The 26,202-nt window shown below is 39.6% G+C and overlaps 1 protein-coding gene across 1 annotated transcript in view; it reads right to left on the reverse strand.

Annotated features, from left to right (window-relative positions):
* Positions 1–26,202, reverse strand: part of thsd7ba (thrombospondin, type I, domain containing 7Ba) — a 553,518-nt gene that overhangs the window by 165,338 nt on the left and 361,978 nt on the right. Inside the window, exon 12 of the mRNA XM_034186086.1 lies at positions 24,496–24,599. Within this exon, the coding sequence (XP_034041977.1) occupies positions 24,496–24,599 (104 nt within the window). The remainder of the gene's footprint in view (positions 1–24,495; positions 24,600–26,202) is intronic.

Below are 26,202 nucleotides of genomic sequence, written 5' to 3' on the forward strand. Positions count from 1 at the left end.
GACTCACCTCATGTTTTCTTTCTTCACAGACTCGGTTTGTCGCGGCCACCTGGGGGGTGTCGGCGGGGTCCCTGGGTCCGAACTGCTGTGGCTCCGGACCGTTTGCGCTGTTAAGAGCGCGCCGTGTTTTCACCTCACCAAACCGCAGACTTTTTTAGTTGTTTAGCACTTCACTCACTGTTATTTTTATTAAATTCCCATATCCTTTGAACCGTGCTCTGCTTATTTTATGCTGGGTCCTTTCAAACGCTGGGTCGGTGCTCCGACCGCAACCGAAACATAACATTTCTCTTTGAAAGCCTGAGGAAAATGGGACGTTCAAGACATTGTTCAGCAGAACGGCGTAGTTTGATTAAAAAGTTGATTGGAGAGGGGAAAACTTATACGCATGTGCAAACTTATAGGCTGTTCATCTACAATGATCTCCAATGCTTTAAAATGGACAAAAAAAAAAAAAACAGAGACGCATGGAAGAAAACGGAAAACAACATCAAAATGGATAGAAGAATAACCAGAATGGCAAAGGCTCACCCATTGATCAGCTCCATGATGATCAAAGACAGTCTGGAGTTACCTGTAAGTGCTGTGACAGTTAGAAGTCACCTGTGTGAAGCTAATTTATTTGCAAGAATCCTTCGCAAAGTTCCTCTGTTAAATAAAAGACATGTGCAGAAAAGGTTACAATTTGCCAAAGAACATATCAACTGGCCTAAAGAGAAATGGAGGAATAATTTGTGGACTGATAAGAGTAAAATTGTTCTTTTTGGGTCCAAGGGCCACAGACAGTTTGTGAGACGACCCCCAAACTCTGAATTAAAGCCACAGTTCACAGTGAAGACAGTGAAGCATGGTGGTGCAAACATCATGATATGGGCATGTTTCTCCTACTATGGTGTTGGGCCTATATATCACATACCAGGTATCATGGATCAGTTTGGATATTTCAAAATACTTGAAGAGGTCATGTTGCCTTATGCTGAAGAGGACATGCCCTTGAAATGGGTGTTTCAACAAAACAATGACCCCAAGCACACTAGTAAATGAGCAAAATCTTGGTTCCAAACCAACAAAATTAATGCCTCGCAGATGTGAAGAAATCATGAAAAACTGGTTATACAACTAAATACTAGTTTATTAATTCACAGGATTGCTAAAAAAGGAGTTTGAACATAATAGTTTTGAGTTTGTAGCATCAACAGCAGATGCTTTTATTATTGTGAACACCCCCTTTTCTACTTTTTTTTTACTAATAGCCCAAGTTCATAGCCTTAAGAGTGTGCATATCATGAATGCTTGGTCTTGTTGGATTGTTTCCATGTAACAATAAGAAATATACTCAAAACCTGGATTAATCTTTTTAGTCACAAAGCACTACTATTATTCTGAACACTACTGTAGGTAAATCCATAAAAGAAAAATGAGAGTGATTGAGGCACCTTTGATTGAAATATAATGCAAAATGTACACCAAATGGGCTTTTCAAAATTAATATCAAATATCCACAAAATCCACAATCCGGATCAGATCCAGATCAAACTTTATCAGGCAATAATGTGTGCCAGTCTGCACCTCACTTCAAATATAAGAGTGATTGTGTCTTGTTTGATTAAGATATAATGTAAAACAGGGTCACCAGCCCTGGTCCTGGAGGGAACCTGCCCTGCATGTTTTCCAACTCTCCCAGTTGCACTTCCAGGTAATTAACTCTACCAGATGTGCTAGGCCAATCAACAGCTGGAAAACACCAGCTTTAAAAAAAATCAGGTGTGACTTTAGTAGGTAGATGTGGAAAACATGCAGGGCAGGTGCACTCCAGGAATAGGGTCGTGACCCCTGATGTAAAATATACAACCCCTGGCAAAAATTATGGAATCACTGGCCTCGGATGATGTTCATTCAGTTGTTTAATTTTGTAGAAAAAAAGCAGATCACAGACATGACACAAAATTAAAGTCATTTCAAATGGCAACTTTCTGGCTTTAAGAAACACTATAAGAAATCAAGAAAAAAAGATTGTGACAGTCAGTAACGGTTACTTTTTTAGACCAAGCAGAGGAAAAAAATATGGAATCACTCAATTCTGAGGAATAAATGATGGAATCACCCTGTAAATTTTCATCCCCCAAACTAACACCTGCATCAAATCAGATCTGCTCGTTGACATTGACCCTATGCCATGACATTGACCCTATCTGTCTTTTTGCAAGGAATGTTTTCACAGTTTTTGCTCTATGGCAAGATGCATTATCATCTTGAAAAATGATTTCATCATCCCCAAACATCCTTTCAATTGTCCAAAATATCAACGTAAACTTGTGCATTTATTGATGATGTAATGACAGCCATCTCCCCAGTGCCTTTACCTGACATGCAGCCCCATATCATCAATGACTGTGGAAATTTACATGTTGTCTTCAGGCAGTCATCTTTATAAATCTCATTGGAATGGCACCAAACAAAAGTTCCAGCATCATCACCTTGCCCAATGCAGATTCGAGATTCATCACTGAATATGACTTTCATCCAGTCATCCACAGTCCACAATTGCTTTTCCTTAGCCCATTGTAACCTTGTTTTTTTTCTGTTTAGGTGTTAATAATGGCTTTTGTTTAGCTTTTCTGTATGTAAATCCCATTTCCTTTAAGCGGTTTCTTACAGTTCGGTCACAGACGTTGACTCCAGTTTCCTCCCATTCGTTCCTCATTTGTTTTGTTGTGCATTTTTCAATTTTTGAGACATATTGCTTTAAGTTTTCTGTCTTGACGCTTTGATGTCTTCCTTGGTCTACCAATATGTTTGCCTTTAACAACCTTCCTATGTTGTTTGTATTTGGTCCAGAGTTTAGACACAGCTGACTGTGAACAACCAACATCTTTTGCAACATTGCGTGATGATTTACCCTCTTTTAAGAGTTTGATAATCCTCTCCTTTGTTTCAATTGACATCTCTCGTGTTGGACCCATGGTTCATGTCAGTCCACTTGGTGCAACAGCTCTCCAAGGTGTGATCACTCCTTTTTAGATGCAGACTAACGAGCAGATCTGATATGATGCAGGTGTTAGTTTTGGTGATTCCATAATTTTTTCCTCAAAATTGAGTGATTCCATATTTTTTTCCTCTGCTTGGTCTAAAAAAGTAACCTTTACTGACTGCCACAATCTTTTTTTCTTGATTTCTTATAGTGTTTCTTAAAGCCAGAAAGTTGCCATTTGAAATGACTTTAGTTTTGTGTCATGTCTGTGATCTGCTTTTTTTCTACAAAATTAAACAACTGAATGAACATCCTCCGAGGCCGGTGATTCCATAATTTTTGCCAGGGGTTGTACAATAAATGGCCTTTTCAATGTTAAAATCAAATATCTGCTAAATCTGCAATATGGATCAGATGCAGATCAAACTTAGTTCATTCATTGAGAGTGCCAGTATGCGCCTCATTGTCACAAATGAGAGAGACTGAGGCACTTTTGATTGAGATATAATGCAAAATATACACCAAATGTTAAATTTAAATGGCCACAGAATCTGTAATTTGGATCAGATCTGGAGAAACTTTGCTAGGTAATAAACAATACCATCTTACATAATGCTTTCAAATGTGAAAAGAAATTTGATATTTTTTGACAGAGTTATGAATTTTTGAAAATTTGTTCAATGTTAAAGATAGTGTTTTTCCAATTTTCTAAGATTTTTTTGGACTTTGCCCTTCGACCTTAAAAATTTAATCAGTTCTTGCCTATGAGGATATTGGCTCCAGGTTGTTCACAAATATAACCCCTGGCAAAAATTATGGAATCACCGGCCTCGGAGGATGTTCATTCAGTTGTTTAATTTTGTAGAAAAAAAGCAGATCACAGACATGACACAAAACTAAAGTCATTTCAAATGGCAACTTTCTGGCTTTAAGAAACACTATAAGAAATCAAGAAAAAAAGATTGTGGCAGTCACTAATGGTTACTTTTTTAGACCAAGCAGAGGGAAAAAATATGGACTCACTCAATTCTGAGGAATAAATTATGGAATCACCCTGTAAATTTTCATCCCCAAAACTAACACCTGCATCAAATCAGATCTGCTCGTTAACAATGACCCTATGCCATGACATTGACCCTATGTGTCTTTTTGCAAGGAATGTTTTCACAGTTTTTGCTCTATGGCAAGATGCATTATCATCTTGAAAAATTATTTCATCATCCCCAAACATCCTTTCAATTGATGGGATAAGAAAAGTGTCCAAAATATCAACATAAACTTGTGCATTTATTGATGATGTAATGACAGCCATCTCCCCAGTGCCTTTACCTGACATGCAGCCCCATATCATCAATGACTGTGGAAATTTACATGTTCTCTTCAGGCAGTCATCTTTATAAATCTCATTGGAACGGCACCAAACAAAAGTTCCAGCATCATCACCTTGCCCAAGACAGATTCGAGATTCATCACTGAATATGACTTTCATCCAGTCATCCACAGTCCACGATTGCTTTTCCTTAGCCCACTGTAACCTTGTTTTTTCTGTTTAGGTGTTAATGATGGCTTTCGTTTAGCTTTTCTGTATGTAAATCCCATTTCCTTTAGGCAGTTTCTTACAGTTCGGTCACAGACGTTGACTCCAGTTTCCTCCCATTCGTTCCTCATTTGTTTTGTTGTGCATTTTCGATTTTTGAGACATATTGCTTTAAGTTTTCTGTCTTGACGCTTTGATGTCTTCCTTGGTCTACCAGTATGTTTGCCTTTAACAACCTTCCCATGTTGTTTGTATTTGGTCCAGAGTTTAGACACAGCTGACTGTGAACAACCAACATCTTTTGCAACATTGCATGATGATTTACCCTCTTTTAAGAGTTTGATAATCCTCTCCCTTGTTTCAATTGACATCTCTCGTGTTGGAGCCATGATTCATGTCAGTCCACTTGGTGCAACAGCTCTCCAAGGTGTGATCACTCGTTTTTAGATGCAGAGTAACGAGCAGATCTGATCTGATGCAGGTGTTAGTTTTGGGGATGAAAATTTACAGGGTGATTCCATAATTTATTCCTCAGAATTGAGTGAGTCCATATTTATTTCCTCTGCTTGGTCTAAAAAAGTAACTGTTACTGACTGCCATAATCTTTTTTCTTGATTTCTTATAGTGTTTCTTAAAGCCAGAATTTTTCCATTTGAAATGACTTTAGTTTTGTGTCATGTCTGTGTTCTGCTTTTTTTTTCTACAAAATTAAACAACTGAATGAACATCCTCCGAGGCCGGTGATTCCATAATTATTGCCAGGAGTTGTATACAGACAAACAGACAAACAAACAAATAGGGGTGTCAACCTCCTCCAACGTTGTTGGTGGAGGTTTTAATAAAAAAACAATTGCAGTAAGACCAAACGCTTCAACCTGCCATCTTCTGTTACACCTGTGGAAGATAGAATAATCTTCTAAGGCAGGGGTGGGCAATCATGTGCCATGAAGGGCTGAAGCACTGCAGGTTTTCCTTGCTACCAATCACCTCAGCAGGTGATTTCATTAATGTTCAGGTGTTTCAGCAGGTGATTTCATTGACACCCAGGTGTTTATGTTCAAGGGAGATGCTCATCAGCAACCCACCTGCTGACGTGATTGGTTGCAAGGAAAACCTGCAGTGTCTCGGCCCTCGTTGCCCACCCCTGTTCTAAAGCATAACAAAACAGTAAATAAGAATAAGTAATAAATAAAAAGGATTTACAATTTTTTCGTATGTTTTGGATTTTAGATCATTAATAATAATAATTCATAAATCATATGTGATTGAACAGGGAGCTAGTTAAGTGATAATAATGTTGGAATGATGATGCATGTTCAGATTTCTATCCTTTTTAGATGAAATCTTTTAAGTCATATTTTGACTCATTTGAAGACTTTTAGTGGCCGTGCAAGACAAAATATTAAAGTCATTCTGGATTAAATAAATCATGAATACGAGGTCTGTCAATAAAGTAACGGTCCTTTTTATTTTAATGGTTTCCAGGTGTCAGTCTCTAACAGCTTCTGAAAAAATTCTGATGGAAAAAACGTCCTTTTCATTCCGCCATTTCCAGACAATGAAAATCTGACGAGGGGGCGGGACCACTCCTTCCCAAGGCGTGCTCACAGGCGAATGACGTCACCGACAGGTGTGGAAAAACTCACGCATGCGCACGAGGGTTCAAGCATGTCTGAAGTAAAAACATATGAATGAAATCCATATAGTTTTTGAAAAAAATAAAAAGGACCTATACTTTATTGACAGACCTCGTATGTTGACATAAGCTGTAGATGACACTGGCCAAATCTTTGCAGTATTACACAGCGGAGAAAAAAGTAATTGGTGGTAATATTAATGCAGGTGCTACTCTAAATTCAGATCACCTCTGTAAAAATATTTGAATTATAATAATCATCAGCCCTCCATTGTGCAGCAGGAATAATGTCCCTAATTGGCAGTGCTGACATTTCACGGTGCAAAGTACTTGGTGGGTGTTTCAGGAAAGTATTTTTCAAGGAGAGTCATAATGTCTCTGACCTCTGTGTTTATCTAACAGACACAAAACTGCTCCCCCAAACCCTCAACATCATTTTGGATCCACTGATCTACAACCATGCCTTCGGCCTCATGCTGTATTGTTCTATTTGACTTTTAAATTTTGCTCTCTGACAGTTGGGAATGTGTGGGATTGTCATTTACATTCAGTGCCTCTTTGAAGGCATTGTGAGGGAGATGAACAGGTTACAGAATTATTTTTTTCTTTTTACACAACAGTCTCCATCAAAGCTTCAATAACAGTTGACAGAAAATATTTTACAATGACTTTTATGCACACTTTAGCCTATATCAGATACACAGCTTGGGGGATACATTTAAAGCCTTAGTTTTATTTGAACAAACAAATCCTGATTCTTCCTGTCATTCCCAGCATCCTTTATTGACAAGCCAAGCAGACATTCTGAGTCTGAACTGAAAGCCATTTATTTTTGGCATAATTATTTCCACCTCTGTTTTGCTTTTTACATCATCTTTTGTAGAAATTGTTAACCTGCTTTTTCCACAGTATCTCTGTCGCTGACAGGGATCATCTTTAATTACACAGTTACACAGAAAGGTGAACATTTTTGAAAGGGAAAAAACTTGAAAGAGCCTTGTCACACTTCAAATTTTTCAAACTTTTTTTTAAAGATAATGTTGATGTCATTACCACAAGTGGAGCAAATTTGCTCCACTTGTTACTCTGCTGTTGTCCAACCACAAATCAATCACGAGGCTATAATTTAGGACTACGATGGCCTTGAGAGGCCAAATGCCGTGCAACTTAAGAAAACACCAGCAGACAGAAAAACGCTGCAAAAGCACACAAAACAAAATGTAAGTTAAAAAAAAAATCAGAAGTGGATTACTTATATGCTCTCATAACTGGTTGTATGTGTATCTAAATATGTGTGTAGCTTTTAATTTTGAATTTTAATATCACAGGTGTTTTGCTTGTCTTTCTCCACCAGGCAATGTATTGTCCATATTGTGGATTCCAATTGGTGGGACATACAGGAATTTTGTGGCTCATGTTGAAGCAACATTCAAGCTTTGGCACCTTTATAGAGGATGGTAAGCACTGGCGTTACTTATACCCCCATCACACTAGAGGCCGAATGACCCAAATGCCATCCAAATAAATATTCGGCCACCATCCGGGCAAAGTCAAGGTGCAATCGAAAACCTCCTACAGCAATCTGCGTGCACTCCAAACAGTCAGGCAAATTCCTGTGGCCAGCCCAGCTCTAAATATTCTCACGGCATCAAAACAGTCTGACTGTGTTCGAGGGAAGTTCTGCGTGAACTACACGTGGACATTGCGCAATCAAACCAAAAGACCAAGCGTCCCTGCGAGTCAATGCGTCCCACAACAGTGTAGCACTTCAAGCACATCTGAACGGGGTGTTATATCCGTAATAAACCTTAGATTACAGATACAGTAGTGTTCAGAATAATAGTAGTGCTATGGGACTAAAAAGATTAATCCAGGTTTTGAGTATATTTCTTATTGTTACATGGGGAACAAGGAACCAGTAGATTCAGTAGATTCTCACAAATCCAACAAGACCAAGCATTCATGATATGCACACTCTTAAGGCTATGAAATTAGGCTATTAGTAAAAAAAAAAGTAGAAAAGGGGCTGTTCACAATAATAGCAGCATCTGCTGTTGACACTACAAACTCAAAACTATTATGTTCAAACTGCTTTTTTAGCAATCCTGTGAATCACTAATCTAGTATTTAGTTGTATAACCATAGTTTTTCATGATTTCTTCACATCTGCGAGGCATTAATTTTGTTGGTTTAGAACCAAGATTTTGCTGGTTTACTAGTGTGTTTGGGGTCATTGTCTTGCTGAAACACCCATTTCAAGGGCATGTCCTCTTCAGCATAAGGCAACATGACCTCTTCAAGTATTTTGACATATCCAAACTGATCCATGATACCTGGTATGTGATATATAGGCCCAACACCATAGTATGAGAAACATGCCCATATCATGATGCTTGCACCACCATGCTTCACTGTCTTCACTGTGAACTGTGGCTTGAATTGAGTTTGGGGGTCATCTCACAAACTGTCTGTGGCCTTTGGACCCAAAAATAACAATTTTACTCTCATCAGTCCATAAAATATTCCTCCATTTCTCTTGGCCAGCTGATGTGTTCTTTGGCAAATTGTAACCTCTTCTGCACATGTCTTTTATTTAACAGAGGGACTTTGCGGGGGATTCTTGCAAATAAATTAGCTTCACACAGGCGTCTTCTAACTGTCACAGCACTTACAGGTAACTCCAGACTGTCTTTGATCATCCTGGAGCTGATCAATGGGTGAGCCTTTGCCATTCTGGTTATTCTTCTATCCATTTTGATGGTTGTTTTCCATTTTCTCCCACATGTCTCTGTTTTTTTTTTTTGTCCATTTTAAAGCATTGGAGATCATTGTAGATGAACAGCCTATAAGTTTTTACACCTGCGTATAAGTTTTCTCCTCTCCAATCAACTTTTTAATCAAACTACGCTGTTCTTCTGAACAATGTCTTGAACGTCCCATTTTCCTCAGGCTTTCAAAGAGAAAAGCATATTCAACAGGTGCTGGCTTCATCCTTAAATAGGGGACACCAGATTCACACCTGTTTGTTTCACAAAACTGACAAACTCACTGACTGAATGCCACACTACTATTATTGTGAACACCCCGTTTTTTTTTTACTTTTTTTACTAATAGCCTGATAAGTATATAAAAAGTAAACTGGAAGTATACTTGAAACATACTTGTATGTACTACTTTTTGGTAAGGGGTGTGCATATCATGAATGCTTGGTCGTGTTGGATTTGTGAGAATCTACTGAATCTACTGATACCTTGTTTCCCATGTAACAATAAGAAATATACTCAAAACCTGGATTAATCTTTTTAGTCACATAGCACTACTATTATTCTGAACACTACTGTACATTGTCATGCTCTCTCATGGGTTACGTAATGTATGTGAAATATTATGAGAGCTGTAACATGACGTGCAGAAGCACTGTGTCATGCTGGCTCCCCACGGTGAGTCAAAAGCTCAGATGGTCTAGTGGTTAAGCATTGGGCTTGATACCAGAGAATCCTTGGTTTAAATCCCAGCCTGACCAGAAAATCACTAAGGGCCCTTGAGCAAGGTCCTTAATCCCCTAGTTGCTCCGAGTGTGTAGCGATCGCCTTGTATGGCAGCACCCTGACATCGGGGTGAATGTGAGGCATTATTGTAAAGCGCTTTGAGCATCTGATGTAGATGGAAAAGCGCTATATAAATGCAGTCCATTTACCATTTACTTTATCCTTTTCTCTTTTGTCTTCAGCTGCAGACCAGGTCTCAGTCACCATAGACCTCTTTGATAAATACAACTCAGAGGACCACACGTATGAAGTGATCCTTGATTTTCTTGCAACAAAGCACAGTATTTGTATAAGTCTAAGAACATTAAATATAAGGGTAAAAAATACTGGACTGACCAAAACAGACTATACTCCCACTGACACTGTCAATGCCTTTGATGCAGAAGATCAGGTCAGCTTCTGGCTGACTGAACCGTGTGGCAGACATTGCAACAAAAGTGTCGCCTAACTGTTAAACGAAATGATGTAAAGCTCTCTAGACTAGATCCATGTTCGCAGTATCTGCAGGTTTGTTTGAATATAGGATACTTTGCAGAAGGACCTAATCAAGTGTGGCATGTGGATGGATGTGATAAGCTGAAACCCTTTGATGTTGCCATTAGTGCCTGTATTGATGGGTTTTCGAGGAAAGATATGTGGCTCAGCTGTGGCAGCTCTAATAATGATCCAGGGATCCCTGCAAAATATTATGTGTAGTGTGTATCACAGATTGGTTAACTTCCAACACGCCTTCGTATGGACTGTGGCACAGAAAATGGCACAATGGTAGCAATTCACTGTGCATTAAGATGAGGTGCATTTGCAGGAGCTTGCAGTCATATGTATGGCACCTCAATGGCAAACCAATGGTTCAAAAGTTGGTGGTCTTCTTTCAGAAAGCAAAGGTACATGTCTTTTAAAACAAATTCAACAAATGCGAATTTTACTGTTGCTTATAAGTCAGCCCTTTTTCTAAAACATGTCCAAAGTTCTTACTTGTCAGTAATGTGCTGTGTTTTTGTATATTTGAATGTCAGATTACAGTCACAACAAAAATATTAGCAGCTTCACATTTCTCAGATGAAATGTTGCAATAAAAATGCCAAACCATTTCCTATTGCAACATTTTTTTGGTATACCAGTGACATCTGTTTGTATTGAGAACACACATTCATAAAGTATGAGAAAAGCCAACTCTGAATTTGAAGCAGTAATAGGACTGGACTTACGTTGAGCACAGACAGACGTTCAGACAGACAGATGGATGAACGGATGTAAAGTCTTTGCAATACCCGATAGCCATATTTTGGCGTCAGGTAAAAATGACACATTGATCCACTCAAAATTTAGTAAAATTGAATTTTGTTGTTGTTGTGTTTCTGTGTAGTACTATACTGACATCTAAATCCATTCTAACACCTGCAGAGTGATTGAAAAAGGGACTCTTAAAATTTGAATCCTTGAGCAGTGAACTGAAGAATAGAATAGAATAGAATTTAAATGAGCAGTGTTATTGTTGGGTGTGTCCTGTCTGTGTTTGTGTGTCTCCATGCCCTTTATGTGTTTGTGTGTTCCCCTGTATTGCCTGGTCTGGTGTGTGTGTGTGTGTGTGTGTGTGTGTGTGTGTGTGTGTGTGTGTGTGTGTGTGTGTGTGTGTGTGTGTGTGTGTGTGTGTGTGTGTGTGTGTGTGTGTGTGTGTGTGCGCACCCCTGGTTCATGTCAGCACGACAACACGGTGTCTTCGTGGTTAACACTATTGCCTCACAGCAACAAGGTCATGGGATCGATTCCCAGCTGTGATCTTTCTGTGTGGAGTTTGCATGTTCTCCCTGTGTTTGCATGGGTTTCCTCTGGGCGCTCTGGTTTCCTCTCACAGTTAGATGAATTGGAAACTTTATAATTGCCCAGGTCTCCTTTGCAAAAGAGATCTTGATCTCAGTGGGACTAACCTGGTTAAATAAAGGTTAAATTAAAATGAAGTGCCTGCCTCTGGTATGTGTGAATGTCTGTGGGCACCTCCAGTTTGTGCTTGAGGCTTCAGTGTGTGTTCTGTCATTTGCGTTGCTTCACCCTGCCTCCCGTGTGTGTGCATGTGGTTGTTGTGTGCTCCACTTTTGTGACTTGTGTATGTGCTTGTTGATCTTCTTTATTTGTGACTGTATCAGCCCCCGGTCTGTGCCCTGCCATTGTCCACCTGCTTCGCATGTGCATTGGTTTATTCTTAGTTCCACGTCTTTGCTCTGTTGTATACTGGGTTTTGGTTTTGGTGATGGTTTTGTTGTGATTGTCATTTATTTATGTGTTTTTATTTCTCTTTTTCTACAGTTAAGGTTGCTTGTTGTTAATTATTTCCTACTCACTCTTCTCCATTTTATTATCTTTTACTGGTTATTGTCTGTTTAGTTATTTATCTCCGTGTTCTGTTCGTTCATGTGCATTTGTTAGTTCCACCTTCTTGTTTTTCAAGCACACCTGTTGTCCATTAGCTCAGTTCTTTACGAGCCACATCTTATTCTTTGTTTGGGGGTGGGTCTATTGGATTTTTTATGAGTGTTTGTCATCTCCTCTTTGATCTCAGGTTGTAACTTTTTTTGTCATCTCTCTCTGTGGTGTCCCTGATTTTTGGTAGTCTGCTCACTCCTGGTACCTCCCTGTTGTTCTTCGCCCTGTTCCCTGGGTTGTGCCCTCACTGTACATTCACCTCATCTTGGTATGTTCAGTTGTGTGTCACCTTAGATTATTAAAGCACTCTGGTTTTTGTATCTATGCACCTGCATTCTGGCTGCCTGCTTCTGGGGTTCAGTTTGACTCTGCACCTACGCAAACTGTAACAGGTGAAAGTAATTCAGTTATTCTTACTGGAGGTGATTCATTTCAGTTATTTTTTGAAAACTGTGTGGCAAAAAATACTGAGGGTGTTGATTAGTTTTGGAGTTCTGTGTGGAATGGAACTGCCAAGTGACAGAGGTGAAAGAGTCCAGCTTCAGAAAGTAAAAGTCCAGCCACATATTTGTTCCATCTTCCTAATAAACCAGCTGACTGCAATTAGTTCAACTCTTCAGGCAGGTGGAGGAGCTAATTACTGAGATCATCTATTTTAGTTGCACATGTAGAAGCAATACATGGGAGGGTTTTTACTTTCTGAAGCCGGAGTTTTACATCTCTGCAGAGTCATAACAGCTTCAGTATTCATGTAGAAAAAGCTATTATTTTTATATGTGCAGATGTATGCAGGCTTGTACAACTTTTCTTTAACTCACCCGGTAAATGCAGGAATCACATATTTTGTTTGAAGTTGTTTAACTGTTGCTTTTTACAGTGCTCTGATGTTACATTTCAGAACAGAATCTACTTTGTTGTATTCTTAAAGGATGATTCCTGGTGAAGGACAGACTTTGTTCCTATTTCTGATTTTCGATAAACTAAATGTAAACATCCAAATAGTTGCGCTTTTCCTGATCAGTGTGCAAAAGACACACAAGCAAGGGAATTGATGACAATCAACCACATCAATCACATTTTTAATGGCCTAAATGATGTGCCCCCCCGACATAGGAGGAGACCCACAATGAATGCAGCTCTACAAGCATAAATTCTCAGTGTGTCACGGGTGCGGGCGGGACTGGTGGGAGTGTAATACACATGTTGCGGGTGCAGGTGGCAATGATCAGATATTCAGCAGGAGTGACCAGGAGCCATTGCAGAGCTCTGGTGCTGCAGTGCACAGTCTGCAATGCCCCTCTGTGGACAGCTGATTTCCAGAGAGGGAGAGAGAGGGGGAAAAGGAAGGCACACATGCGGGGAGAGGAATCCAAAGTAGGAACTGTCTATTCACAGCGCTTAGCCTGCCCCCCCCCCCCCCCCCCCGCTTGCCCTCCACCCAGATTTCGGATGCAGCATTGTGGCGTTTCATGCTCTGCTATGTTGTTTTATTCCTTGTCTTTTTTTTATTTTATTTTGTTTTTATTTTTCATGGGGGACGGTTTATGTCCCCATTTGACTTGCAGTAGTCCACCTGGTTTCAGGTGCTGCTACACCCCTAATTGCGCGAATCACTCATGCTGGCTCCGTACAACATTCTGGGTATGCATACACGGCCGCATGAATATCTGTCCCGTACGAATGTAGCTCAAATTCTGTTTGTTTTTCCAATTCATGTGATTTGTACAGTATTTGTGCTCTAGTGTGACGGGCCCTTAGCAATTTGTTTTAGCTACAAAAGTGCAGTCAAACTAACCCAGACTAACAGTAAACGGTTAATAGCAAATATACATCACGTTATTGTCTACTTCTTCTGTCAAGTTTATTGATGGTTTGCAAACTGACACGGTACACTACCGCCAACAACTGTTTTGTTTTTTTAACTTCTGTTTTGTTTTGCATGCTTTTGCAGTGTTTTTCTGTTTGCTAGTGTTTTCTTAAGTTGCAGTGCATTTGGCCTCTTAGGGCCACCACATTTGACACTATATCAACATACAACTTTTTTTTGCAACTGAAAGAGACTCACAAATAAGGGGGGAAATAAATAATAGCACCAGCTTTGAATAGATCAGGAGACACCACAACAGCAAGTGCATCAAGCTTATGCACATGCATACGAAAAAAGTATCGGACCTTTTAATGTTTTTCAAAAACCTGATGGATTTGAATTACGTGTGCTTGCATGAGCCAACCTTGAACCTTTGTGCGCATGCATGATTTTTTTTCACGCCTGTCGGATGCGTCATTTGCTTGGAAGCAGCCTTTGTGTGAGGATGGGTGGAGTCTCTTGTCGTTTTTTCTTTGCAAGGAAATGGCGGAATGACTGGAGCAGCACGACTGTATCAAATTTTGCTACAATCTGGGCAATAGCCAGCTCATCAACCATTCGGAAGATTCAGATGGCTTTCAGTGGCTTTTCAGTCGTGTGACTATCTGAGAAATTGTGGACAAGGTGGACATGCCACAACATGTCCTGTGAGACTTCAACACGGAGCTGCTTTTGCTGCGCCATCAACTTTGTGCCGATGAATTTCGCCGCCACTCTTTTCATGGTAAAATCTTCTTTCACAGTGGAATATGCTGAAAAAGTGCTGATGTCCACCTCTTCCACAATTTCTCAGATAATCACACGATGGTCCCGCATCTCCACAGCGTTCACTTTGGAAATGATCCGGTCGTTTCAGCGTGTTGATGCCGATCGGAGCGCGGCTTGCTCTCCACTGTTGTGTGGACGTCTTTAAACCGGTTGTACCGCTCCTTAATCTGTGTGATGCCCAGAGGATCATAACCGAAAGCCATCTGAATAATCCGAAAGGTTTCCACCTGGCTGTTGCCCAGTTTGTGGCAAAAATTTGATGCAGTCGCACTGCTCCAGTCGTTCTGCCATTTCCTTGCAAAGAAAAAACGACGAGAGACTCCACCTATCCTCACACAAAGGCTGCTTACAAGCAAATGACGCAATCGACACGCGTGAAAAAAATCACGCATGCTCACAAAGGTTCAAGGTTGGCTCATGCAAGCACACGTGATTCAAATCCATCAGGTTTTTGAAAAAAATAAAAAGGTCTGATACTTTTCTAACAGACCTCGTATATTAAAATCACTAGAAAAATATACATATTTTTTATTTTCTGGAGAATATTTTTGATTTCTGTAAATACAAGTTTTCCTGTAATAAAAGCATGAATGTAATCTCTGTTAAAATGCAATCTCTGTGAAAACATCTGAATCTTATGTGGAATTGTCCTCTGTGATTGTTGCAGCATAGTGACATCTTTTTCCAACAAAGAAACAAACATAAATAATAAATAAATAAATACAAATAAATAGTGCTGCTTCTTGTGTTTAATGTTGTCATTTAATGCAAAATGCACTGGCAATGCAATGGCTAAATGAAAAGCTTTTTACTTTTTACTCTGAACCAAACAATTCTGTTCTTGTTTTAGGAATGCCTCTTATCTATTACCACTGACATGTCATGAACCACAAACCACATGCCTCATTCGGCACTTGACTGATTCAGACATGCCACAAAATAAAAAATATTTTAAATAGTTTTTTTCAGATTCTGATGGGCGACCAACAACAGCTCTGCTGTGTTTTGCTAATTATTCAGGCACTATAAATTGAGTGTGATTGTCTCAATTATTGCATGTGCAGTTTAAAGGTTCATTTTGAGTAACTCTGATTTGCCGCTGCACCTCTGCATCTTTGTGCCAAATATTTCTTAATTAAAGGTGTATCATTGCATAGAGCATTATCACAGGATATGAGTGTGTTCCAAACTGTGTGTTTGCAGTGTGAAATAGTTCATAAGTGTCTTATTAAGCCTTCACAGTGGAGGGAAGCTCACACACAAGTACAGTCTAATTTGGCATTTTCAGTTTTGCAATCTGAAACCTATTAAACATATTCCCTGAATGTGACTTTGTGCCCAAGACGGTGTAAGGTTTTGTCTTCAACTTCAGTATTGAGCATCGTGGAAGATATGCTTAAACATCCTAATTTGTCTCTTTTTCCACAAGTTATTAAAAATAGATCTTAGTAAATGGGGGAAGAAAACTGATTATTTCCTCACTGCAAAATATCACAACTTGTTAAATTATTCACAAAAATACAGAAAAAAAAACAGTTTTGATGATAATATCCACCTGATAGTTTAATGTAAAACACACATGCACGCACCCCCCCCGGAGAGGGTAGTATGAGTGTTCCTCAAGCTCGAGTCCTCTCCCAGAAGTCTGGGAGTTAGCTGTTCCTTGGATTGCACTCTTCTGGACAGAGACTTCTGATGTTGTGTCTGGAATCTGCTGGAGCTGCTCTTCCAAACTGGGGGGTTACAGCTCCTAGTGCCCCTTTTATCACTGGAACCACTTTGGAATTTACCTTCTACATCTGCTCCAATTGCTCCTTCAGAGTATTGCACTTCTCCATTTCCTCGTGCTCCTTCTGATGTTGCTGTCAGCTGGGATTGCCACATCAATGATAACTGAGGTCTTCTTTCCCGTGCCAACCACCACTATTTCTGGTTGGTTGGCCAGCAGCTGCCTGTCAATAGAGCGCTTCGCTCTCAGACTGCAGGCTTACTTGTAGTTCCTAGGGTTTGTAAGAGTAGAATGGGAGGCAGAGCCTTCAGCTTTCAGGCTCCTCTCCTGTGGAACCAGCTCCCAATTCAGATCAGGGAGACAGACACCCTCTCTACTTTTAAGATTAGGCTTAAAACTTTCCTTTTTGCTAAAGCTTATAGTTAGGGCTGGATCAGGTGACCCTGAACCATCCCTTAGTTATGCTGCTATAGACTTAGACTGCTGGGGGGTTCCCATGATGCAATGAGTGTTTCTTTCTTTCTTTCTCTTTTTGCTCTGTATGCACCACTCTGCATTTAATCATTAGTGATTGATCTCTGCTCCCCTCCACAGCATGTCTTTTTCCTGGTTCTCTCCCTCAGCCCCAACCAGTCCCAGCAGAAGACTGCCCCTCCCTGAGCCTGGTTCTGCTGGAGGTTTCTTCCTGTTAAAAGGGAGTTTTTCCTTCCCACTGTCGCCAAGTGCTTGCTCACAGGGGGTCGTTTTGACCGTTGGGGTTTTTACGTAATTATTGTATGGCCTTGCCTTACAATATAAAGCGCCTTGGGGCAACTGCTTGTTGTGATTTGGCGCTATATAAATAAAATTGATTGCCATGTGTCTTTACTAAGGCGTGACTTCCATCTGGTCACTCTATCATTTCGTATCAGTTTCTCCTCTCTCCACGTAGGAATGCTGGAGCTCTGACAGAGTGACCATTGGGCTCTTGGTCACCTCCCTGACTAAGGTCCTTCTCCCCCGATCGCTCAGTTTAGACAGGTAGCCAGCTCCAGGAAGAGTCCTGGTGTATTTGAACCTCTTCCATTTATGGATGTTGGAGGCCACTGTGCTCAGTGAGATCTTCAAAGCAGCAGAAATATTTCTGCACCCTTTCTCATATTTGTGCCTCCAGACAATCCTGTCTCAGAAGTCTTAAAACTGTTCCTTTGACTTCATGCTTGCTTTGTGCTCTGACTGTCAACTGTGGGACCTTATATGTAGACAGGTGTGTGTCTTTCCAGATCATGTCCAATCAAATGAATTTACCCCAGGTGGACTCCATTTAAGCTGTAGACAATCTGAAGGATGATTAGTGGAAACAGGATGCATCTGAGCTCAATTTTGAGATTCATGGTAACGGCTGTGAATACTTAGGTATGTGTGATTTCTTTTTTTTTAATTTTTAATAAATTTGCAAAAATCTTAAAAAAAAACTTGTTTCACATTGTCATTATGGGGTATTGTCTGTGAAGTTTGAGGACAAAAAATATTTCATCCATTTTGGTATAAGGCTGTAACTTAATAAAATGTAGAAAAAAGTGATGTGTTGTGAATACTTTCCTGACGCACACACACACACACACACACACACACACATATATATATATATATATATATATATATATATATATACATATATACAGTGAGGAAAATAAGTATTTGAACACCCTGCGATTTTGCAAGTTCTCCCACTTAGAAATCATGGAGGGGTCTGAAATCATCATCTTAGGTGCATGTCCACTGTGAGACATAATCTAAAAAAAAAAAAAAAATGTGGAAATCACAATGTATGATTTTTTAAATAATTTATTTGTAAGTTACTGCTGCAAATAAGTATTTGAACACCTGTGAAAATCAATGTTAATATTTGGTACAGTAGCCTTTGTTTGCAATTACAAAGGTCAAACGTTTCCTGTAGTTTTTCCCCAGGTTTTCACACACTGCAGCAGGGATTTTGTTCCACTCCTCCATACAGATCTTCTCTAGATCTTTCAGGTTTGGAGTTTCAGCTCCCTCCAAAGATTTTCTATTGAGTTCAGGTCTGGAGACTGGCCAGGCCACTCCAGGACCTTAAAATGCTTCTTACAGAGCCCCTCCTTAGTTGCCCTGGCTGTGTGTTTGGGGTCATTGTCATTCTGGAAGACCCAGCCATGACCCATCTTCAATGCTCTTACTGAGGGAAGGAGGTTGTTTGCCAAAATCTTGCAATACATGACCCCATCCATCCTCCCTTCAATACGGTGCAGTCATCCTATCCCCTTTGCAGAAGAGCACCCCCAGAGTATGATGTTTCCACCCCCATGCTTCACGGTTGGGATGGTTTTCTTGGGGTTGTTCTCATCCTCTAAACATGGTAAGTGGAGTTGATTCCAAAAAGCTCTATTCTGGTCTCATCTGACCACATGACCTTCTCCCATGCCTCCTTTGGATCATCCAGATGGTCACTGGTGAACTTCAAATGGGCCTGGACATGTGCTGGCTTGATCAGGGGGACCTTGCTGCCCTGCAGGATTTTAAACCATGACAGCATCATGTGTTACTAATGTAATCTTTGTGACTGTGGTCCCAGCTCTCTTCAGGTCACTGACCAGGTCCTCCTGTGTAGTTCTGAGCTTTCTCAGAATCATCGTTACCCCACAAGTGAGATCTTGCATGGAATCCTAGACTGAGGGAGATTGACAGTCATCTTGTGTTTCTTCCACTTTCTAATAAATAATCATAACAGTTGTTGTCTTCTACCAAGCTGCTTTCTTGTTGTCCTGTAGTTCATCCCAGCCTTGTGCAGGTCTATAGTTTTGTCCCTGGTGTCCTTAGACAGTTCTTTGGTCTTGGCTATGGTGGACAGGTTAGTGTGTGATTGATTGAGTGTGTGAACAGGTGTCTTTCATACAGGTAACAAATTCAAACAGGTGCAATTAATACAGGTAAAGAGTGCAGAAAAGAAAAAAGAAACATTAACAGGTCTGTGAGAGACAGAATTCTTGCTGGTTGGTAGGGGATCAAATACTTATTTGCAGCAGTAACATACAAATAAATTATTAAAAAAAAATCATACACTGTGATTTCCGTATTTTTTTTTTTTTAGATTATGTCTCTCACAGTGGACATGCACCTAAGATGAAAATTTCAGACCCCTCTGTAAGGCCAGTGTGATGGTGAAGATGTGTGCAGTAGGAATAAGAGATGAGGGTGGAGGTGGGATTACATCAAGGATCAGATTCTTGTTTGCACTGGTGATGGACAGGTTCATTCAAACTCAACACAATACAGAGAAGGTCAGATTCAAACCTGGGACCTTTGCGTTGTGACACCACAGTGTAAATAATGTGCATTCCCAGCAGGGACATTGTCAAATCAAATTGTTGTGTGTGCTGTTGGCTAAAATAGTTTGTGTTCCCTGTCAGCAAGAGTTTTTTCAAGCTTTTTTGTTGTAACTACCTTCTGTTGATTTGAAGCAGATGTTTTTTCTTAATTTGTAAATGTGGCCACTTTTCCCTCCGGCAACAGAAAACATTACACCAAGTCATAATGTTAATATTAAACATTATATCAAGAAGATGAGTGAGGTTCATCTTTTAACTTTCTCAGGGTCCAGCAACAGTGACGATAAAAATTCTAATATATTTAGTCAGATAATGTAATTCAATTAGGCATTTTTCAAAATCTTATTTTCGGAATACAATAAGATCAGTTGATGAAGTTCTTTGAAAGTAATATGTACATATTTATTTATTTTTAATATTTTTAATTATGGAACAAACTGAAAAGAAAAAAAAATGCCACCAGCTTAGAAATTGTACATTTTTTTTTTTTTTTGCCAAAACACATTTCATTTCTGCCCAAATGTACATCACACTTCCTTTCAATATTTTGTCATATCTCACACCATTTACCCTGTGCACAGATGGTCTGTCTACCAGATGCCATCTTGTCATCTTCAGAAATAATATTCCACATCTCATAGCATTGCTTACTGACACACTCTGCACTGGTGTAACAGCATGATGCTGGACAGTCTGGGGTCTTCTCATAGTGGAAGTTGTCAAAACGTTTGCAGTGGTCACATCTGGACAATCTTTCAAACAGTTTTGCAAGACCTTCTTCCAGTTGCAACAAACTTATCATTTGGATTAGTCCTCCCACTTGTGAGCTTCGTGCGGTGGAATGCTCAGGTCTTAGCAAACCTACCTATTAGCAAACTCTTGTTTTTCTTAAAAAAAAATGTTGTTTTATTTCTCTTGTTGAGATACTTGAAAATGTCTTTCAGTGTCCATCTCTGTTCCCTAATTGTTTGCATATGTCTTGACAAATGTCCTGATTAACAAACTCAACTTTTGTGCTACTGGCTAATGCTGAAATGGTTCAGCTCCCTTGATGCATATCCGAGTATCTCTCCGTTGGTGCATGTATGAGCATAAGGTGCTATAATGTTAACCATGATGAGGTCTATTACAGCGAAGGACCTTCACAGTTAAAACCCTCCCAGAAGTGATGTCATCAGGAAGTGAAGTTGCTACATTTTAACCTGGAGGCTGTCTTATAGTTTTATTGCCTATCCCAGAAGTCATACAATGTGAGGGCAGGGAGTTACACCCTTGACTGGACTCCAGTCTATCACAGGACCAAATATAGATGGACACACGCATACTTGTGTAGCAGCTTCTATGCATTGTGTTGTGTATCGACTCCTCCACCTCGCTGCCCCCGGGACGTCAACTCAGATCTCCGGTATGGGAGACAGAAGCACTGACCAGTCAGCTAAAACCTGTGTATCCTTTGGCCATCGGGGGAGTGAGTCCTATTGACAACCACATGCACAGCAACTCCTGCTGGTGTGCGTCACACTGACACAACTACAGTCAATTCAATGCTAACAGTGCTAACCATTAATACACTGTGCTACCTCAGGCTCTCCATCCATATATCACAATTTGGTTAAAAATAATTGCAATTATAAAATGTTATGGGCCCCTTCAGTTTCAAATGGGTCAGAGAAAATAAACCTTGGTAAAAAAAATGATTTGCCTTTTAATTATGCAGTTAAACTTGGTTTTTCTGCTAAGTGCAAATTCCTAAGTCATACTACCTCTTTTGAAATGTCACAGGTGTTTAACTTAGCCCTTTTCAAATCATATTCAGATATGACGCTCTAAAGGTCAATGAGACTTGCAGTAAACCTGAGTATAGTGAAGAAATTTTCCCATCTTCGCCAGAAACTTAAAAATTAATTCCAAAAATGTCAGTCATAATTAGACCACAAACTAAAAGTTAACGACAGTAGGAAATAAAATGCAAGAAAACTGTCAAAGCTGCACAGTCAGCCACGGAAAACTTCTTTTGTACTGTATGTGTATACAGCTTCTGGAAGTTCTGCGGACATTTGCTCTCATCTAAATGAGTCTGAAATGATCCAGTTAACACATTGGCTTTTTGACGACTTTGGCCAGTGGCAGCTAATTTTACAACTCCTCTCCCAGTAACACACTTCTTCTTGTCAGAGCGCAGATAATTTTTAAACTTCAGATTCATAATTAATAACTGTTAGACAGGCTCGCAGACAACAGCCCATTAAAAGTGGGAATTAAAGGATATATTTCATCACTTGATGCCCAAAATAATGATGTCACCATACAGCAGTTGGGAAACGTGTGACACTTCTTACTCCTCCATGCAGGAAAGAGGCGTCTGACACCACAAAATGACAAATGTTACACAGTAACCAGACCTTTTGTGGCTCTGCCAACTGCATTCCTACATATCTCTACAGCTTTAATTACCTGTATGTTGCAGTGTTTAAGCAATATTCAAACACATTAGCAATAATATCAATGCATACGCTACAGTTCAGGCCCAAAGGTTCATCAGAGCCTGTGGTGATCCCAGACACATAGCTAGAAGCAGATGAGAGTCTATGACTCCCCCTGGACCAGAACATCAGTCCAATGCAGGTTACTTCCCCAACCATGGCTGGTACCCATTTATGACTCAGACAATGTAGATTATGTATCAACAATTCAATACCTTGCTTGCATAAGGTGCACCCTGGTCCATGGTGTCCATCAAAGATTGGCTGTTAAAGGTGATTGTCTTTTGGTTCCCCTTGTTTAGTTCAGGGTCACCACAGTGAAACAAGTACAGATCTGGATTTGGCACAAGTTGCACATCAAATTCCCTTCCTGACACAATTCCAGTTTTACCCGGAGAAATACGAGCCCCCTGGTCTTTGGAAGAGGTCTCCAATACAAATACTAACCTGGACCTACACTCAAAAAAATGACTCATTGGATGAACTCAATTCAATTATGTGCAGGATTTCCATTGAATAAATATAGTTAGCCCCAGCTCAAAAAAAGCAGATTCATGCAAGATCATTTAATTTAATTTAGTTGGGACTACATTTATTCATTAGATGGAAATCCAATCCAATGAATCAGTTTCTGAGTGTACCTTGCTTATCTTCTGAGATCTGACAAGACCACAAAGGAGAGCAGCTATGCTAGACCTAGGCTCTTAAAATGACTGAAGAAAAAACAAAACACAAGCTCATTTCCTGCTCCATGTAACTTCAGCTACACTTGCTCCTACTTTCCAGCTTACACATAAAAAACTGTTCCATGCAACAAGCCAAGATGTGTCCAGCAATGTCAGACAAGCTACACATTAGTTAAACCACACCTGCTTCAATTTCCATCATTCATCCATCCATCTTCCACCAACAATCCACCAGGTGACAGCGTTCAGCAGGAAAACAAACCATGACTGCAGTAAACTAACTACTGTCCACCTTGAAACAACAGGTGAGGATTACAGGTAAGGTCAGGAATCGTGATAATCACATACCTGATGAAGCCGAAAATCAATACTGAAAAGCTGACAGATTGCTTTCTTTACCAGGAAAAAGACAGACTATCCTGGGTGGACATTTATCAATGTGCTGAGCGAAGGCTACTCCAAAGAACAAACAGTCCTTGATCCCACCAGGCAGGAGAAGGGGAGCAAACCTTGCAGGGTTAAAGGTGTAACAATACATTCAGACCAAAACGTGAGGCTGAACAAGCAAACGTGTGTGTATAAGGACACTTCACCACGGAGCAGATGTAGTGCAGGGGCACGCTGTCACAAAATTACAAAAGAATGTTTAGTCACAGAAAGGAGCAGAGGAAGCAGTCGAGCAGTGAAACATAAAGTGACCTAACAGAAAAAAAGTGCTCATTACATATTTAGAGTATTTTTAAAGTGTTTTTGTCTAACTAAACAATATGACATTGGTTCAACCTGTTTTTACACTGTTTTGTCACATTCACAAGTTAAGACATTATGCTTCAGTTGGATCCAAAATAATCAAAAATCCTCAAAACAGGAGTGATCTGAAATGTGCACTTTAACTTGTTTATGAAAAATATATTCCTTTGTTTTTACCTGAAATTATTTTCATAATTTTCAATAGAAAAAACAAATGCAATTTGTGTGATTAAGTTATGGCATTCGTATTGCATTGCAGTATATTAATTAGGGGTTGTGTTTTGTGAGTGTGCATAATAACCATTCATTTTAACACAATCTACAACTTCATAGACTCCATACATGGAGCTCATATTGAATGGAACATCAAAAAGTAAATATTCCACATAGCACATTATGAACCCAACAGGATTTAGAACTTTATTGTATGTTACTGCATGGATGAGCCTTTCTTTGTGATTATTTGTATTTGTGTGTGCACAGTGCTTTGGAGCACTTGGTGCATTCATTAATCAGTACAGAATGATGACAGTACAAGGACACCAGACAGGTTTATCTTGTTACACACGCTGGACAAGTCAAATTCTTCTTTCATGTTTCCATCACTTGTTTGCTGAGAGAGCTGCTGTGAAGGGGCGTTTAGGTCTCATTAAATCAATGCGGTGCGCAGAAGGAAAGACAACACAACCGCAGTGACACAGAAGCAGCAGACATGAGAGCAGATAATATCAGGACAGAAAAAAAGAAAACATCACCTCTGGTCTCTAAGCCATCTCCACATATTTCTCCCAGTCCAGTTATTCCACGTCGAACAGAATCTGGAACCAGTGTACAGCTGTGCCACTTGTGTGTCTTCCACCTACATGAAGAACAAACATGCATAATGAACACAATGAGATGCAGCAGGTCTCAAAAACTATACACACACACACACATATATATATATATATATATATATATATATATATATATATATATATATATATATATATATATATATGTATTGCAGACAATCTAAATGTTAGTTCAACTACACCTGCTCTTAATTTCCATCATCCACCTACCAACCCCAACCCTTAGAAACCATTATATACCCATCTGTATGTGCGTTGTGCTGGCACAGCACACACAGATAACCGTGTACACACTGCACACAGCCTCCTACTGCATGTGTGGGTGAGACAGCTGTGGCTCATCTCTAACAGACTCCACGTTTGTGAGATGATGCACTCATCTGTACACACTATATGTGTGTTCTGATGTGTGCATTCTTTGGTACAGCGGATGAAAAAATAAGTAAATGTTGGAAAAAGAAATTTGCTTTTTTCCTTTCTTTTGAATTGCCAGTTTGTGAACACAGTTATGCAGCAGAGTTTATGCATAACAAAGTGCAAACCACATATTGCAGCTAAATGTACTCCTGAGCTCCCATTATCAGAAAATATCAGAATGGGTCATAGCAAGACATTATTTAAAAGAACATCACATATAGATGTGAGGAAATTCTTAATTACAAGGAGAGTGGTGGATATATGGAAAATTCTTCTGGAGGATACAGTAACAGCATTCAGTGTAATCACTTTACAAAAAAGATAAGACAAATACTTTAGAAATAATGATAGCAACTATAATATAGACTGCATTCGATAAATCAATAACATAAACTGCTATTCCAGTACAGAGATGTCTTGCATGCAAATGAGATGTGTATAAAGAGGTGCCTTGCACCTGCATCCTGTAACTTAAATGGCTGATTTAATTTATTAATGTATTTTTTTGTGTGTACATCCATTAACACATGCAAAATCCTCATTTTCATACTGTTGTCTATGTAACATTACCACCCACTATCAATTGTGCATTTAGCCTAAATAAATCAATCTTAAAACTCCCTCCATCCCAATGTGCAACCATTTGAATTTTCAAAGGTTCAATTGCATTGCACATTTACCTTACGTATGATCAGATTTCCAGCGGCCAAAAGAAGCAGTTTACTGAGGATTTGTGGCCGACACAATAACATTACCATATTTTCCGAAGTACAAGTTATGAATTTTTAACTAGTTTGAGAGCTCATGTAACTTATAGCCCAGTGCGACTTATATACGGAAAAAAATCACAATTCACAAGCACAAATTTTCTTTACACTTGAAATGAGACATGCACCATTAAACTGCCTTTTCATTAAAAAAAAAAAAAAAGAGATGGAAACTTCCTAGCAGGGCTTGATTACATGCAGCATGTGATTAAAACCAAGTTGGGTCACACTTGAAGCATTCTATAAAGGATCGATCATCATGGTGTCACTATTCTGAGCTTTTCCTCATGTCGGGCTCCAGATAAAATATAATTAGCAGTCATGCTCACTTCAAGTAAATATATATGAATAAAACAGCAAAGAGTGTCTAATGACACAAAGAACTGTGTCTGTGTGTGTGCGCGTGTGTGGTGTGCTGTTACAG

This window comes from Thalassophryne amazonica, chromosome 14 (genome assembly GCF_902500255.1).
Source record: "Thalassophryne amazonica chromosome 14, fThaAma1.1, whole genome shotgun sequence".
Lineage (NCBI taxonomy): Eukaryota > Metazoa > Chordata > Actinopteri > Batrachoidiformes > Batrachoididae > Thalassophryne > Thalassophryne amazonica.